The 16,573-nt window shown below is 41.4% G+C and overlaps 2 protein-coding genes across 4 annotated transcripts in view; one reads left to right on the top strand and one right to left on the bottom strand.

Moving 5' to 3' along the window:
- Nucleotides 1–1,862: 1,862 nt before the first annotated feature.
- Nucleotides 1,863–5,438, top strand: arpc5b (actin related protein 2/3 complex, subunit 5B). Its single transcript, XM_057353858.1, has 4 exons — nt 1,863–2,167; nt 3,057–3,128; nt 3,727–3,903; nt 4,036–5,438. The coding sequence occupies exons 1-4, from the start codon at nt 2,027–2,029 to the stop codon at nt 4,096–4,098; spliced, it is 453 nt and encodes a 150-aa protein (XP_057209841.1). The 5' UTR covers nt 1,863–2,026; the 3' UTR covers nt 4,099–5,438.
- Nucleotides 5,439–5,663: 225 nt separating this feature from the next.
- hmcn1 (hemicentin 1) overlaps nt 5,664–16,573 on the bottom strand; it is a 73,219-nt gene continuing 62,309 nt past the window's right edge. For 2 of the 3 annotated variants that reach the window (XM_057352943.1, XM_057352944.1), the window contains exons 81-107: nt 16,272–16,541; nt 15,985–16,175; nt 15,694–15,907; nt 15,432–15,566; nt 15,146–15,336; nt 14,757–14,838; nt 14,395–14,664; nt 14,136–14,306; nt 13,749–13,919; nt 13,085–13,255; nt 12,784–12,954; nt 12,524–12,694; nt 12,244–12,414; nt 11,956–12,102; nt 11,679–11,816; nt 11,478–11,599; nt 11,095–11,332; nt 10,505–10,567; nt 10,300–10,419; nt 10,072–10,206; nt 9,793–9,906; nt 9,570–9,695; nt 9,244–9,372; nt 8,167–8,529; nt 7,065–7,184; nt 6,792–6,918; nt 5,664–6,709 (exon numbers count right to left, since the gene is read on the bottom strand). In XM_057352943.1, the coding sequence (XP_057208926.1) occupies nt 6,343–6,709; nt 6,792–6,918; nt 7,065–7,184; nt 8,167–8,529; nt 9,244–9,372; nt 9,570–9,695; nt 9,793–9,906; nt 10,072–10,206; nt 10,300–10,419; nt 10,505–10,567; nt 11,095–11,332; nt 11,478–11,599; nt 11,679–11,816; nt 11,956–12,102; nt 12,244–12,414; nt 12,524–12,694; nt 12,784–12,954; nt 13,085–13,255; nt 13,749–13,919; nt 14,136–14,306; nt 14,395–14,664; nt 14,757–14,838; nt 15,146–15,336; nt 15,432–15,566; nt 15,694–15,907; nt 15,985–16,175; nt 16,272–16,541 (4,688 nt within the window). In that variant the 3' untranslated portion in view covers nt 5,664–6,342. The remainder of the gene's footprint in view (nt 6,710–6,791; nt 6,919–7,064; nt 7,185–8,166; nt 8,530–9,243; nt 9,373–9,569; nt 9,696–9,792; nt 9,907–10,071; nt 10,207–10,299; nt 10,420–10,504; nt 10,568–11,094; nt 11,333–11,477; nt 11,600–11,678; nt 11,817–11,955; nt 12,103–12,243; nt 12,415–12,523; nt 12,695–12,783; nt 12,955–13,084; nt 13,256–13,748; nt 13,920–14,135; nt 14,307–14,394; nt 14,665–14,756; nt 14,839–15,145; nt 15,337–15,431; nt 15,567–15,693; nt 15,908–15,984; nt 16,176–16,271; nt 16,542–16,573) is intronic. The other variant, XM_057352945.1, reaches the window with a different exon arrangement.

Genomic DNA, 16,573 nt, shown 5'->3' with positions numbered 1-16,573 from the left:
CTACTTTTTTATTTTATTCAATGAATAGTAGCTGTTTAACAAATGGAAGACAATTCAAAAATGTATTCACTATAAAATATGTTGTGCTAAATTAAAACACTTCTTTTTGCCACAAATGTGTTATTGTTTGTGATGTACGCGTGATTAAAAGGTTTTATAAACGTTCAGGACCGATTTTGAACTTTTTTAGAACCTTTGTCAATTTAAGACATTGTGGTGATCAGTGTATTGTGATTGGCTGTTAACGGGAGACCCAGGGTTGCTAGGCAATGGGGGCGGGAGTAAATCGGGAAGTGAGAGTTTTTCTGACATGCTGTTGAGTTGTGCATGTGCACCGGATAACAATAAAGTATATTGAAAGTTCGTGACTTGAGTCGGCCCTTAAGATCATGACAGACATGTAAACCTATAAGACATAATTTCTTGCCTTACACGATGTTACACAATAGGTGTGTGATTATATTAAACGCAGGCGTATAGGCTTAAATTAAGCAGCAACATTTCCAATAATAAACGTCATGAAAAATGATGACAAATTTGGACGTCCAGGACAAGACGTGGAACTCACGGCCAGATGACGTCAAAGACGCCCGTTCAACTTCCATTTTGGAACTATTTCATTAGTTTCGTTATTTTCATCAACTATTTTTATTCAACCGTGACGGGACGTGTCGCACAGACGTCTTTTCAACGGTCATTAAACGTCTAAATGTTTGCTTGGTTGTTATGGTGTTTGAAGGCAACTTAAAGGTAACTAAGGTAGGCTAAGTCTTTTAAAATGCATCATGCACGTGACAGAAGAAGGTAAGTGGTAAAAATGTAATTACCACGTACGGTTTTAACATCCGCTGCCCAAATCATTAGGACATAGGTCTTTGTGAAGCGTGTTGTCCGTTGTTACAACACCGGCACCAGTATACGGAATTACACAACCCCGTTTAAAGAAATACACAGGTGTATTTTGCCATGGATGTTCAAACTCATATGGAATGATACGGAAAAGATTGAACATTATGAGTGGGTGCTTAACATGTATTGGATTTCAATTTGATTTACTTGGTTTTAAAACCATTAAAGCTATTAAAAAGCTAACGAGATCTCCGATATGTCTTGTCCAATTTTCCGGGTATAATAAAATACCAACTAGCCTACACCCTTCAGTGATTTTATTGGGGCCGTTTCTCAATTCCCAAAACGGATAGAACGAACATGTGTTCTCGTTGAGATTGGTCTTCTTGCGAGGCAGCTTCGGAAGAACGAATTTGGACGGACGCGCCGCAGTGACTTCTGGGACTTCAAGCGGGTTCCGTACGCGCGCAAGGCTGCATTCGATGCATTCTTGATTTCGAGAACACATCCGGGTACTTTCATGCGATCTCTGTTCTTGAGTATTGGAACCGGATTTTGATGACTTAGAGCGAGAACACGAGGACACAAGACCGCTGAAGAACGCATAAGGAACTGCCTGGCTACTCTTCTGTGACAAAAAGTGTTTTGTCGCCATCTACCGTCAACTCACCGCCACTACATCGAAATAACTGAGTTCGCGTGTTCATTACGATACATGGGTAGTTGAATAAATCTTACATGTGTCCTATGGTATGACATAGCAAAACGTAGAACACAAACTGTTAATAATACATTATTCTATATCATTAATATTAATATTTATACCATAGTATTGCTATACTATACTAGTACACTACAGTTATTAAAGTAAACAAATATATGTATAATACAGTATTTTTTTAGAGTCATAGTCATTTTAACAGCAATGCCAGTATTATAATTTGTAAATAGAGCTGAGAGGAGTAGAAGTCTATTAAAATGAACGGAGGCTTCAGTTCATTTGTGTAGCGATAGAGGGCGCGCTACGCGGAAGTGATGGAATCCACCACTGACTGACTCTAGACACAGCGCTGTAGGAACCGTCAGGACAGGCTGGTTTACAGAGCACTGTTACATCGAATTCATGTAAAACATATACTTTGCTTTAACATCATACGGGTTATAGATTGGCTTCATCATGTCAAAGAATACCGTGTCCGATCGTTTCCGGAAAGTGGACGTGGATGAGTACGACGAGAACAAGTTTGTGGACGAAGAAGAGGGAGGAGAAAATCAACTGGGTCCAGATGAGGCAGAGGTGGATTCTCTCATCAGACAATATCCTGCTTTATTGTGCATGATTTAACAAAGTCTGACTTTCCAGAGTCAATGCTAACAAATATAGAGAAGACGCGCGTGCTTCATGCGTGAATTATATTTGCCTGAGGGCGTAATCACAGAACGAACTGATGTGACTTATAATACGACTAATTGTTATTTTTAAAGAAATTTTGAATCGCAGATATGCCTTATAAATACATTTATTTTGACAGAATAAAGAAAGATTTGATTTTGTTTTCAGGTAATATTCTGCCGACATGACACATGCGCTGGTTTGCTAGTCCGTCTGTCCAGTTGCGATACGTCAGCTGGTCAACAGATTCACTGATTTGCAGACAAAGAAAAGGCGATACAGAGTTCATTATCACATAAACACACTAGTTTTGTTTTGTTTTTAAGTCCGTACCTCTACACGACAACAGTGTCATGCAATTGTTAAGTGATCTAATAGATCTAACAGCAAAATTGTTGCTTTGACATATTCAAGAGGTTTCTAATGTTGCAAATGCAGAAGGGGCAATATCAACACTGTTCATGCTCAGACATGTCTCAACATTCCAGACATTCCTTTAAAAAAGCGTTTCTGTGAAGATGTTGCAGGTTGTTCAGATGTATGTCAATATTATCTCCTTCAGCAAACAATGCTGCCATTTGCGGCTGTATAACTTTATTCAGTATAAGGAAGTCGATTTCATGTCCTTATATGTCCGTTTTGGGGCACCTACAGGCTGTTTCCTCTTTCTAATGTTATTTTTTCATCTGATAGCCTCTTTATCACGATTACCTAGTGAAGCATGCTCGAGCAGCACACTGTCAATGTTGTGAATACTTTGTGTTTGTGCTCAAATTGTTTTTTTCTCTGGATTTCCTTAACTCCATTCTGCACAGGGAACTTTATGGGCGCCCTGCAGGCAGTGTTAAAAAACCCACCAATCAACACAAAGAATCAGAACGTCAAGGTCAGTCATTATGGCACAATGCACAGCAAGTCTTGACTATATTCCTCACAATTATAACATTCAATGCAGAATTAACTGCTAAACCGTTTTCGTTATTGTATTAATTACTTTTGTTCAATTAGGATTTGCATTTGCTAAGACCAAAGTTTCATGAATATATAACCCATTATTGTGTGTAAAATTTCTTTTAAAAAATGCACGTCTGTTTGGATCCTACACTTTCAAAAATAAAGGACCTATAACATCCACAAAAACTTTCTGTTGCACAAAAGGTTCTTTGCAGCGGAAAACTACAAATTATGAAAATGTAAAAAAACAAAAACAGTTTTTATTGATCTTTGATTAAATGTTTTTTTTACGCTACCTTTATTTCTAGGAACATGACTGCTTATCATTGGCATTTTACTTGTTTCAATTATTTCCATTGACAAGTGGCTCAAACTCTTGGCTGCGTTTCCCAAAAGCATCGTAACCTGAAGTTGATCTTTGAACCATTGTCACCAATGGAGCTACGATCAACGTACAGTAGGCTCACGATGCTTTTGGGAAACGTAGCCCTGATCAGTACATGTTGAATGTTCTTGGTTCTGTACTGTAGGATCGTGCTGAAGGTTTGGTGCTGAAGGTGCTCAGTTCTTTCAAGAGCACTGATATAGAGAAAGGTGTTCAGTCTCTGGATAAGAATGGAGTGGACCTGCTCATGAAATACATTTACAAGGGCTTCGAGAGACCATCTGAAAACAGCAGTGCGGTCCTGCTGCAGTGGCATGAAAAGGTAAAGTGGACCTCATGGATTTCAGTTTTGGTTCAACTGTTCAACAAAATCGAATGCTTAAAACATGTATAATAATGTATACCTTGAATGTTGTTCTGGATAAAATCTCCATGGATGTAAATGTGTCCTCAGGCTCTGTCTGCCGGTGGAGTGGGCTGTATCGTGAGGGTCCTAACAGCCAGGAAAACTGTGTAAACGGCAAGCCAATTGGGAAACACAATATCCTGCCGAGACCCTTAATACAAGGGATGACCTTCTACAGGGTGCTGAAGAGGACCTCTCATGATCTGATCCTATACTAATCACCTGCTGCTTATCTCCTCTTTCATATCACCCTTCATTCACTCTCATCAGTCAAAACCACATTCCCTCAGATCTATGTTAGATTAACCGTAGCTTCTCTCAGGAATACTTTTCTATACTCATCTGTATTATGATGAATTTGATCTAAAGTTGCTTAATTGTATTAAATGTTTGTTTTAACCTTTTGGTATTACATTACTCTTCATGCGTTTTAATGGTCTAAAGTGATGGCAGATGGGAACAGACCAATAGGTCATTGTGTTTTTCTCACTAGTGTCTGTCCACATTCTGGCGCATTAAAGTGATAGTTCACCCAAAAATAAAAAATCCTGTCATCATTTACTCACCGTCGTGTCATTTCAAACCTGTATGACTTTCTTCTGCAGAACACAAAGGAAGATATTTTGAAAAATGTTAATTGGCACCCATTTACTAGCATTGGTTTTGTGTCCATTAAATGGAAGTAAATGGGTGCCAGCGCTGTTTGGTTACCAACTTTTTTATCTTTTGTGTTTGGCAAGAAGAAAGTCATATAGGTTTGAAATGACAAGAGGGCAAGTAAATGATGAAAGATTTTTCATTTTCATCACTTTAAAACTTTGCATCATGAAACAGTTCTAAGTCATTGGACATTATTTCATAGTGTTTATTTGTTTGTAACCAAAGGGCATCAGCTGACCATCATACACAGGCACAGCTATAACAGTCTGATCAAAAGCTGTGCGCGTTCTGCGAGTCTCATGTTCAGATGACATTTCTTTAAATCTGACTTTTACTAACGCCAAGTCTATTAATGGTCTTAATGTAACTTTGTGCAAATGGCAATATTCCAAAGCACTTATTAGCAATGCTCCATTGCTATTATATTTTAGAGTACACATCTGTATCCAATCGTGTGTCAGGAAACGTTTTTTAGCCAATAATGTTGAATGGTGCAGCAAAGTCACAGGGATCTAGGGCCCGATGTATTAATGTTGCGTACACACAAAATGGGCATTGAAATGTTATGCGTAATTCCATGTCGGGATTCATAAAAATAGATTTCATACTTAAAATATCTCAAGTGTCTGTTTGTTGTGCACACTATGTTTTATACATGAGGCCCCGGTCTCTCCAATGCAGTAAAACTGAATTTACAGAATAATAAACCAAACCAGTGAAATGACTGCCTTACAAAATATACTTTTTTTATGTTTGTGCTTTTGTGACTGAATAATAAACTATTAAATATACACCTGAGGTCCTGGCTTTATTGTATCTTCATTAACACTTCTATGTGCTGTGGGACGTTGAGGGTTAGTTGCTGTCGATTACCTACAATACCCAAACGTTGCCTGATGTTACTGTACTTCCACTGTGTAGAACTGTCAACAACACATCTGTTGTGTTTACAAACTTCACAATATTTTCTGTGGTAACGATTTCCCTAAAAGGAATGTATTGTAATGAATGTATGGTACATTTTTATTGCTTTTTTAAAAAAGTGAATACAATACAAGTATTGCAAATAAAAAACCCAAATGCTTTATATACATATCATGAGAATAGAATACACCTTGATTACTGACTTAATACCTACAAAAATACTCCAATTGTGTATGAACCTGTAATTATAACTAATGAATGATGGACAGACAATACTCTCTTCTAGAGTAAAGGTAGTGCTTACCTGAGGTGGTCGTTTCTTTCATTTCTACTGGATACTGTATATGGCTCAAACCCAAACCTTCTGTCAACAAGCACAAATCTAAACCAACCAAATCATTCCCTCCCATCCAGCAACCAATCAGATGAAAATGAGTTTCGTTCATATTTTCAAGCAATTCCCAATAAGTTAATAGGTAGAAGTATATGCAAATGTATTCTTACACCACCCATAGTTCATTCTAAAACAGCCAAACAACAAGTCCATATTCTTTTGGCTCTCCAGTGAACCCCAGAGATCAGCATTGTCTTTACCTTTAGGCTTTCCGTGTCAACATAAACTGTGAGTATCTCTTCAAGTGGCGGATCTGAAGCTACACACTCCTGCATATACACTCACGCAAAAACACGCGCTCCTCAGTCATGCCTGTACAAAACCTGCACAGTTCTCTCTCTCTCTCTCTCTCGTGAGCTGGGCGTAATAAAGTGCTCTCAGTAGGGATAGGCTGAGACGGCAATGTAGACGATGAAGGTGGTCTGGTACTCGATTCCTCCGTCAGCACTGTAGGAAAGGGCTCGCACCTTCATACGGTACGTGTGAGGTTCACGCAGCGGCCGCGTGGTGAACAGAACGCCTTTGAGGTTCTCGTCCCGCAGGGCGAAAGGCAAGGACGTGTCCTCGTCCACCACTAAGAAGGACGTGCGGGGGTGGACGACTCCATCCTGGGTGTAGGCGACCAGTCGGATCAGGTCCTGATTGGCGGCGATGCCGAAGGGCAGGGACAGCAGCTTGTACTCCAGTGCATACGGGCTCAGGGCGCACTCCAGATCATTGGGCGGACAGTTCTTCAAGCAGAACCTGAAGAGAGGTGAAGAGCAGAACTATATCATAATTGATCAAGTAAAATAAGCCAATAGTAAAAATGAAGTGTCAGTCTCACCCGGTGGTTGGATCTCTCTGGTAGTTTGGAGGGCAAGGTGTGTCGATACACTGGTAACTCCCTCTCATGTTGAAACACATTCTGTTTGCACCACACTGAATATTCTGCTCCAAGCATTCATCCACATCTGTCCATATACACATCATATCAACACTGAGTGACAGGAACCTCTTTTAAACTTTTAACATTTTGTGTGTGAAAACGCTTTTGATTTTCTAAGAACTGAATACACCATATTGTGAGTGTTTCTTAATTTATCTTGTGTTTTCTTACCTTGGCAGGTTTTGCCATTGGTCATAAGGCGATAACCATTGGGGCACGAGCACCTGTGGCTTCCTGGTGTGTTCATACACTCATGTTGACACGTGTCTCTCTGCTCACACTCGTTTATATCTACACACACAAAAAACTGGAAATGTAATACTATTCAAATTCTGTTCGATCATATTGTAGATTTTATTTGGTGTTAGTCATTTTGTTAGCAGTACATCTCAATACCCTAACCTGATTAAACAGACACATCATATACCACTCCAGATGAAAAATAAAATATTGAGTATACTTAAATATTCAAGTATATTTACAAAGTATACTAATATCAATATACTAGTAGTATACTTGTTAATGTACTATTTTAAGACTACCTGAGACTAAATTGGTCAAATGTTTAATTGATAAAAATGTACTTTTAAGCACAGTAAAGTATTAAACTAAGTATGCAAGTAAGTTGTACTGCAACTATACTACGAGTTAACTTAAAGGTACTGATAATTCATTTTTAGTTTATTGAAGTACATTTTAAAGTATACTCCCAGCAAACTACTAGTTTAGTACTTTTTCTTTAGTTGAACATAACTTCATACTTATAGTTTGCCATTTTATTTGTGCACTTTATGGTACAAGTAAAGTATTATGTTTCCTATGCACTGTGTACAAAGACGATTCTTTTATTTACTGTAGTATATACAGTAGGCTGACTTACTATTTAAATTTGGACTTGCAAATCCATAAGACAGAATGTAAAAAAATGACAAAAGTATTTAATAGACTCCTCAAACAAAAGAGTAAACATCTACAAGCAGGTATACTTAGAATACGTCATTTTCCTTTTACGTATACTGTATTTCCATCAAAAGATTTCGTTTAAGTATAGACCGAATATACTTTACTGTCAAGTGTCGTTTTAAATATATTTCTGAGAAGTACATAAAAACTAGACTTAAAGTATACTTTCTTATTTTTTACTTAAAAAGGAGCATACTAATAACACACTTGAATATTCTTTTTGTCAGGGATATCGCAGACGTACAGAGACGTATTCTATATCATTATAAATATGACAGCCCCACTCTTGCTCAGTTGCTTTTGTAGTTACCTAAACACCAGCCCTTTACTGCCCTGAATCCAGGAGGGCATGTATTAGTCTCCCTACGACCGCGCGAGAGGTTACTGTGCGGTCTGTTGGCTGGGTAACTCTCCCTGATAGGGACATACGAATGATAACTCTGGGAGGCCATGCTATGGTAGCGCTGCTGGTAGGAGCTCCGATCGCTGGAGGACTGTGAGGTTCTGTAACCGTATAAGAAACTCTCATAGCCTGGCAAGCGCTCCAGTCCGGCACAGGACTTTCCATCGCCCAGCAGGTGGAGCCCAGGGGGGCACAGACACTTGTAGCTGCCGGGGCTGTTCACGCACCGATAGGCACAGGGCACTGGTACCATCTCGCACTCGTTTATGTCTGCTCTCCAAGCAAGGCCAACACACAGAAAGAGAAATGGAGGAAAGATAGCATGGAAGAAAAGAGAGTTGAGGTGGAGGTGAAGAAGGATGAGGGGAAGGGGGTGAGAAAAAAAACTGGGGATGAGTAACTATCCCTCAATAACACGAAAAGAAACAAATACTGGGTGGATTTAGTGTTCGCTCGATGAGGAGCGTCATCGCTATAAAAACATTGCATTCGGTGGGTATCGAAACTATTACTTGAGGACATCTGCAAAGCATAGCACTTTAGGGAGGATTCAAAGCAGGATTTGAAAAGGTAGAGGTCAAAGTTCAAAGGGGACAGATACAGAACGAGTAAAGATAGAGCCATAACAGTCGTGCTTGGCCTTGCTGTGAGAGTTGAACTACTTACCCGTGTGAAGCTGTAAAACCCAACAACTTAAAAGATCTTACTGAAAGATTCATCGGCAGCAGCTTAAACTAGCTGCTTGATTTGTTATCATTGGCTCTTCTTGGTTAGTACAAAAGCAGTGGCAACAAAAGCAAGCTTTGTGGAAGGAAGTGACATCACCGATTGTGAATGCTGACTGGTTCTTTCAGTGGTAAACAGAAATGAACTGCAGTGAAAGAATGAAGATTAGAATGAAGTGAGCGATGCAGGTTGGCGTTTGGCAGCAGAGCAGCTCAGGATGTCAGGTTGCGGGGGGAGGATTAGTTCTGGGCTACGTACCAAGGCAGGGGCGACCCACGCCCTGAGAGCGATACCCTCTGGGGCAGGTGCAGTGGTAGCTTCCTCTGGTGTTCTCACAGATCTGATTGTATCTGCACTGGTGCGTGCCATCATGACACTCATCGATGTCTACAAGAGGGGTCCACAACATTAATCTTTATATAATCTAAAGACACCAAATATTTACAAACAAACAAGCTGTGATAGAAACACACGCATCGAAAAAACACATGAATGTTATGTTCTCTAGGAATCAAGACTTATTTTTTGGCCCGTGTTTGAAATTTAGCATTAAATTCTATTGTGATGCAAAAGTGCACACAAACCTATGCATGTGCCATTGCCTCCTTTGGTCATGCCAGTAGGGCAGAGGTCAATGCAAGTGTAACCACCACGTGTGTTTTTACACTGCTGATCTGAGCGACACACTCTCTGTCTGCATTCATTGATGTCTGAGGAAAAGAAAAGGCGCTTGAGTTACAGACCTAGCAATAATTTCTAGTATACAGTGTATACTGTATGTGAGACATGTATGTGAGGGTGACGTACCGATGCAGCGACGATTCCTGAGCTGATAGCCTGGCTCACAAGCACAGCGGAAGCTGCCGATGGTATTTAGACAGTGCTGATGACAGGGGTTAGATTCTTGACACTCGTTCACATCTGTAAGACATCACAACAACCAATGTAGGCTTTCAATGTACTTTGATTTAATTTAATTTGGCACACCTAAGGTCTCATTGGTTAGGCAGTCATATATAAATCATATATAAAGATGCATACTACAGTAAACATCAACAAAAACATGAAACAGAGAAAGGTGTAAACCTGAACAGCTCAGCCCATCTGCCGTCCTCCTGAAACCCCGCCCACAACGCATCACACAGCGATATGAACCAATGGTGTTCTCACAGTCTTGTCCATCATGACACATGTGTCCACCCAGTGCACACTCATCAATATCTATAATAAACAATGTAATAAGATGATCAGTGATTTTCATTTATAAAAGTGACAGAAAAGTCATTCTTAAATGTGTAGCGGTGTGTCTCGGACCCTGGCACGTCCTGCCGTCGGCTGATATGGTGAGTCCTCTGGGACAGGAGCAGTAGTATGTGCCTATAGCATTGTGGCAGGCGTGTGAGCAGGGATTTCCCTCAGAGCACTCATTCTCATCTGCATCAGCAAATTCCATCAATTAAAAACGTTGTATATCAAAATTGGGAATGTTATCTGTACAATAAATACAGCCTGATTGTACCTGCACAGTACGGCCCTGCAGGGTCCAGCTGAAAACCACTGGGACATTGATTACTGCGCTCTCCTAAGAACAAAATGCATTTTAGTCAAAAGGAAAAACAATCGTTCTTATAGATGATCCAAATATACAGTTTGCTATAAACTTCTATATAAATTAGCTTAAAAAATCCACTGATATTGACCGTTTCATCGGACGCGCGCGTTATATTTGATTTAATTAAAGTTCATATTCATTTGTCTTATTATTTTATTGTATAATAATTGTATTAAATAAACAATCTGTTGAAAGGGTCCTGTAGTTTTGTCGCGTTTAAAGAAACCGTATGGTACATTGACATCTAGTGGTTGAGCTTGGTATCACAATTCTAAATATTTGAAAGACAAGTTTAGCCAAGTAACGCTTCTTCTCGGTTTCTTTTGCTTGTTATCAGAAATATTCTACAGGCACTCTATTGTTTGTGAATGTGTACCGGAAGTTAACTGCAGCACAGGAGCGCGCATATGCGCAGAAACGTTTGTTTATGTTGTCACTTTGAAACCGTCTATATCATGCGTTTCCAAAATGAAAATGAATGTATTTGTGTACTCTACCTTTCGCAATGGTCGCATGGATGGAAAACTCCAGTTTCTCCTCTAGAGGGTGGTAGAAAGCGCTGATGGCCGAGGCGTGGAGAGTCTCCACCAGATAGGGCATCTTACCTCTTGAGGGGTCATAGGTGATGGTGTGGTTCCAGGAGTAAGGTACGCTCACCCTGTCTATACTAAACATACGTGTGGACAGAGCGTACACCTGCCCAGCACCAGTCTGGATGTAGTCTTCTGTGTAGTCCTGGAGTTAAAAGAAACATATTTTTTTATCAAATTAAAAGTGAAGAAAGTAAAATATCTTTTATCCCAACATAATTATACTGGGTCAGGCAATGAGAATACATTTTATTTTTCTAACTTTAACAGTTAACTTGATACGCTCGTACCTTCAGGCCAATGTCTGCATTGGATGGCAGTTGGAGGATGTGTCCGTTTACTACAATGTCCAGCAGAAGAGCTCCATCCGTGTCCAGCCCCCGTGCCACATGGGTCATTCTGAGAATCTCACCTGTAGTCACAACGATTAAGCACACTCAAATATTCGCCCTCACAGGATATCTACACTGAAGTCAAGTGATTCCTCTTACCTGTAGCAAACTCCACCTGTGTCTCTCGTCTAAAGATGCCGTTTGTGAGAGTGTAGCCATTGACGGCCTCCCCCAGCTCATGTGCTGTGGTCCAGTAGATGGGGTTTAGGATGGAGATCAACTTCCTCATTGCAGGACCTTGAGGATGAAAAGCAGGACATACAGACGCTCATTGAAAACAACCTATGCTGGTGACCAACAATGGTGTACTTTTCAACAAGGCATAGCCTCATACTGCACAACCACATAAACTGAGTAGCGGTGAGCAGAAACTGACCCAGACTCCTAGGAATATTAGTGATGGTGGCTTGTATAATTCTGCCTCCTGTGGAACTGCTGGAGATGGTTGCGTTGAGGATGGCGATGCCAAACTCCACGTCATTAATGTTTCCGATAATACTTCCTCTGGCCGTCTGAGGGCCACCTTAGAACAAAAGAGTAAAAGTTGAAGGGTTTAGACAATACGTCCAGTCATCATGTCCAGTGTAGATAACTAAAAACACTGGTAGATCAAAACCAATTCTTGTCTTGATGAAAGACATTAATATGTTAGATTGAAATGTACCTGGACATGGCTGTATGTTACATCGGGATAACTGGGAGGAGTCTCCTGGGCAGAGACGGCCGTTGTTGCTAGGTGACGGGTTGTTACAGAGTCTGACGCGTGTGCGTTCTCCACCCCCACAGGATGCTGAACATTCACTCCATGACTCCCATGAACTCCACTTACCATCAACTTTATACACATACACACAAACACAAATGAAAGAAAAGATAGATTACAAATAAAATAGATAAATAGTTTTCATATGTTTTTATAGTTCTTATATGTACGAGTGCTGTACCAGGGCAGCTGGCTGTGTTGCACTTCTGGATTTGTGCGTCTGATCCGGTACATGCTCTGCCTCCGTTTGCCGGTCGAGGATTGTCACACGTTCTGTAGCGACGCATCTGACCACCGTTACAGGTCCTGCTACAGCTACCCCAGCTGTTCCACGGGCCCCAGTTACCATGAACTGAGGAGAGAGACAGAGAGACAATTACTTCAAGAGTTTATTTCTGTGTGTGCGTCTCTCTTTGTGTAGTTGAGAATGTGTTAACTCACCGGGACAGGGCTCGCTGTTGCAGAAATCGATGTGGATGTCATTTCCTTCACATTGCCGTCCTCCATGCTGGGGGGCGGGGCTTGCACAGACACGTGTCCTTTGCCTGGTGCCGCCTCCGCAAGAAACACTACAAGCCCCCCAGCTTACCCATGATGACCACTTTCCATCCACTGTTGAAGAGAAGAAAAAAATTGTAAAAAGAAAGCGATAATGAATTTGAAAAATTATAACGTAATGGAATTGCCTGACCTCATCAAGCTCTCCAGTACTATAGATAGTTCCTATCAGCAGAACGCTTACCGGGACAATTCCTCTCATTGCACACTTGTGTCTGCGTGTCAAGTCCTTCACATGTTGGGCCGTTAAATGAGGGTGGAGGGTTGTTGCACAGTCGAAGTCTTGTCTGCATCCCTTTGCCACACGTTTCACTACAAGGGCTCCATGGCAACCAGGCACCCCAGTTCCCAGCCACTGACAGATAAAAAGACCGTCAGACTGACCAAAACAAACATGCTCATGCATACGTAGCAGACGGCAAGTCTTATCAAAGTCCGTTTACGGAAGTCGTGCCACTCAGCGGCCATGTTTGCAACGCCTCTGGGCAGTTAATAGCAAGTCCACAGTCCTATCTACTTGAATGGGGGAAGGCAGATATTTCTAAAATCGCTAGCAAAAAACACAATTTAACAGCATATGTCCTATCAATAATTAAAGCTGACATGAACTGTACCATAACTTGTGTTTGCTAAGCTTAAAAGGCACCTTTTTCGAGGTAGCATGCGCACAGGCTGGAAAGAGTCTCAGAGAATCGTCAGTCAACACCGATTGACAATTGGCTCATTTCACTGGAAGGCGGGACTTCCTTCGCTAGAGCGGCCATATTGAGCATTGCATTCCTCCCCATTCTTTGTAATGGCAGTGGCGCATCTTGTTAATATGAATAGCTTTAGTCTTATTCACTCACCTGGGCACGGCCGTATGCTACACATGATGGCCTCCACGGCTTTGCCCTCACAGGCTCTACCTCCGTGTTGGGCGTGAGGATTACTACAGGTGCGCACTCTGGTCCTGTTACCCTGACTGCAGGTACGAGAGCACTCCTCCCAGGAAGACCACTCTGACCAATTACCATCCACTGCAGAGACGAAAACCAAGATTTTACATCTTCAACATCTTCAAATAAATGGGAATTAAAAAATCTGTTATGTAAATATTTTCATTTTTTCATTAGAGTCAAAGTAATTTTGTTCATGAGAATTTGAGATTTGAAGAGTCACCAAAGAAAACAGATTTGTTGTTTTCAGATTCCTTTGGTTCATATCCTTAGTCAAAAGCGGCACACAAAATGTACCTGGGCAAGGTTTGCCTTTACAGTTGCGTGTTTCTGACGCTGAACCAGAGCAGTGGCGTCCTCCATTAGCAGGAAGCGGCTTAGTGCACTGTCTCAATCTCCTCTGAACTCCTGTGCCGCAGGAAACGCTGCAGGCTCCCCACTCCATCCATTCAGAGTTACCTCCATGTACTGCAAAACACAATTTAATCCTCCATTATTATAAACACAGACTTCATAACAATACTGGCTAAAAGAGTGAAGGTTTAGTTTAGCTCACCACGCACTGTGATGGACACGCGCACTAGCACAGAACCCAACAGATTCCGGGCCACGCACTCGTACTCCGCCGTGTCCTCTTTCTGAGCGCTACTGATCCGCAGAGAACCGTTATTCAGGGTGGTGATGCGCTCGTTACCCAACAGGGGGCGTTCCTGACGGGACCACTCAATGACAGGTACAGGCTCACCCTCTGCCTGACAGTTCAGCATCACAGTTGCACCTGCATCTACTACCGTCTCCACCGGTTCTACAGTGATGGTTGGAGAACCTATGGGATAGAGATGATGTCATTATAGGATAAATATTATTATTAATATTATGTTTTAATTTTTGTATACACATATAAACATAGACTCCTACTCTGTAAGGTCAGTGTGACTGTTCTCTCCACCACTCCTGCATCATTTGTGGCCACGCACATGTAATTTCCAGCATCTTCACTCTATGAGAGTTTGAAAAGGACATTGCATTAATGATTGAGTGATGAAACGACTTTTTAGTGTAAAACTATTTGTTTCGGGACATTATAAACAAAGAAGCATTAAAGCATCAAAAATCAAAACATTTGTGTTCAACAAAAAGAAAACAAGTATTTTGAACGACACAAGGGTGAGAAAATAATGACATCATGAAATCATTTTTGATAAGTGATCCTGAAAAGACCCACATCCAAAAAGGTTTATATAGTTTGCAGTAGTGCATCTATAATCTTGGACTACAGCCATGACTGTTGTGTTGTGTTTGTGTACCACTGTGCCGTAGATGGCTAGAGATCCATTGTCAAGCTGGCGGATGCGGTTGCTAATCGGCACACTGATGCCAGTTTTGCTCCAGCGGATGGTGGGCAGAGGGTCGCCTCGCACCTCACAGTTTAGTATAGCGTTCCCTCCCAGAGGCTCAATGCGGTTTGAATGAACATCTCCATCTATTATTGGTGGTTCTGGAGATGGTGCAGACATTCCGATTTTTTATTAAGAATTTACAGTCACACTGGACTTCAATTATAAAGAGTAAAGCAGAAATCCAGATGTTTACCTTTAACATAAACAAATCCCAGAGATTTGATGGATGCCACGCTGTTCTCAGCCACACAGGAATACGTGCCCGAGTCGTCTTTACTCACACGCTCAATAACCAGCTCACTGTGGCCATTAACATGATCATACTGGACTGTAGGAAGAATGTACAATACTACATAAATCCTCCTACTGTTCATACATTAAAGCTTATGAAGCACAACAATCAGCTTCTAAAGTGACTTAAATATAAAAAAAAATGCAGATGTAAAAATCTATACCAGGGATGATAATGTTGTTGAATGCCCATGTGATCTTTGGTGGAGGAATGCCAAGGACCCCGCAGGTCAGTAGGAGGCGCTCTCCCTTGTTGAGAGCCACATCTCCTAAAAGCTCTGTGAAGACTGGATGTGTGTGGACTGACAGATCCACAGTACGACTGTCCTGCCCTACAAAGTTGGTGCCGACACACGTGTAACTCCCAGAATCCTCCGGCTATGTATACAAAGAGATGCATTAGAAAACTGCCACAATATATGAATAAATTGACTTAAAGCATTTTAAAATCTGACCTGTGCAGCATCTATAAGCAGTTCTCCTGTAGGAAGGATTGTATATTCTCCAGTGGTGTCAGTGATTGGAATGCCATCTTTCTCCCAGGTGATGGTGGGCTGAGGGACACCTTCTGCCACACAGGACAGCAGAGCTTGAGTGTTCTCTACCACCGACACCTCTGACTCTCCACTACGTATGGAGGGAGGGACTAAAGCGAGAGAGAGAGAGGTTGTTATATTTTCAAGATTCTGGCTGTTGTCATTTTTTACAAAATAATAAAGGCAGAACTTTAAAACCGACTCACTCTGTACAGTGAGGCTCATCACCAAACTGATGCTTCCAGCCACATTAGCAGCAGTGCAGGTATATCTGCCCATGTCTCCAGGTTGAGCGAAGGCGACCTGAAGCGCTCCTGTGCTCAGAACCCGTTGCCGCACAGATTCATTCAGCGGCTTCCCGTCCTTGTACCAGGTGATAGAGGGAGTGGGGAAACCCTCCGAGTGACACTGCAGAGTCACAGATGCATCTAGTGCTACAGTATACGACCTGATGTCAGATGTGATGATAGGCGGTACTGCAGGAGAAAAGAAATAATATAAGGGAACA

Source organism: Triplophysa rosa, linkage group LG15 (genome assembly GCF_024868665.1).
Source record: "Triplophysa rosa linkage group LG15, Trosa_1v2, whole genome shotgun sequence".
Classification (NCBI taxonomy): domain Eukaryota; kingdom Metazoa; phylum Chordata; class Actinopteri; order Cypriniformes; family Nemacheilidae; genus Triplophysa; species Triplophysa rosa.
This window is presented reverse-complemented; position numbering and strand designations above follow the sequence as displayed.

What these genes read in the sequence shown, in the direction of transcription:
- arpc5b (XM_057353858.1), top strand. Translation starts at nt 2,027, where the DNA reads ATGTCAAAGAATACCGTGTCCGATCGTTTCCGGAAAGTGGACGTGGAT. An exon ending in TGGATTCTCTCATCAGACAA is followed by an intron (nt 2,168 to 3,056) that starts TATCCTGCTTTA and finishes CCATTCTGCACA; the next exon opens with GGGAACTTTATGGGCGCCCT. An exon ending in CAAAGAATCAGAACGTCAAG is followed by an intron (nt 3,129 to 3,726) that starts GTCAGTCATTAT and finishes TCTGTACTGTAG; the next exon opens with GATCGTGCTGAAGGTTTGGT.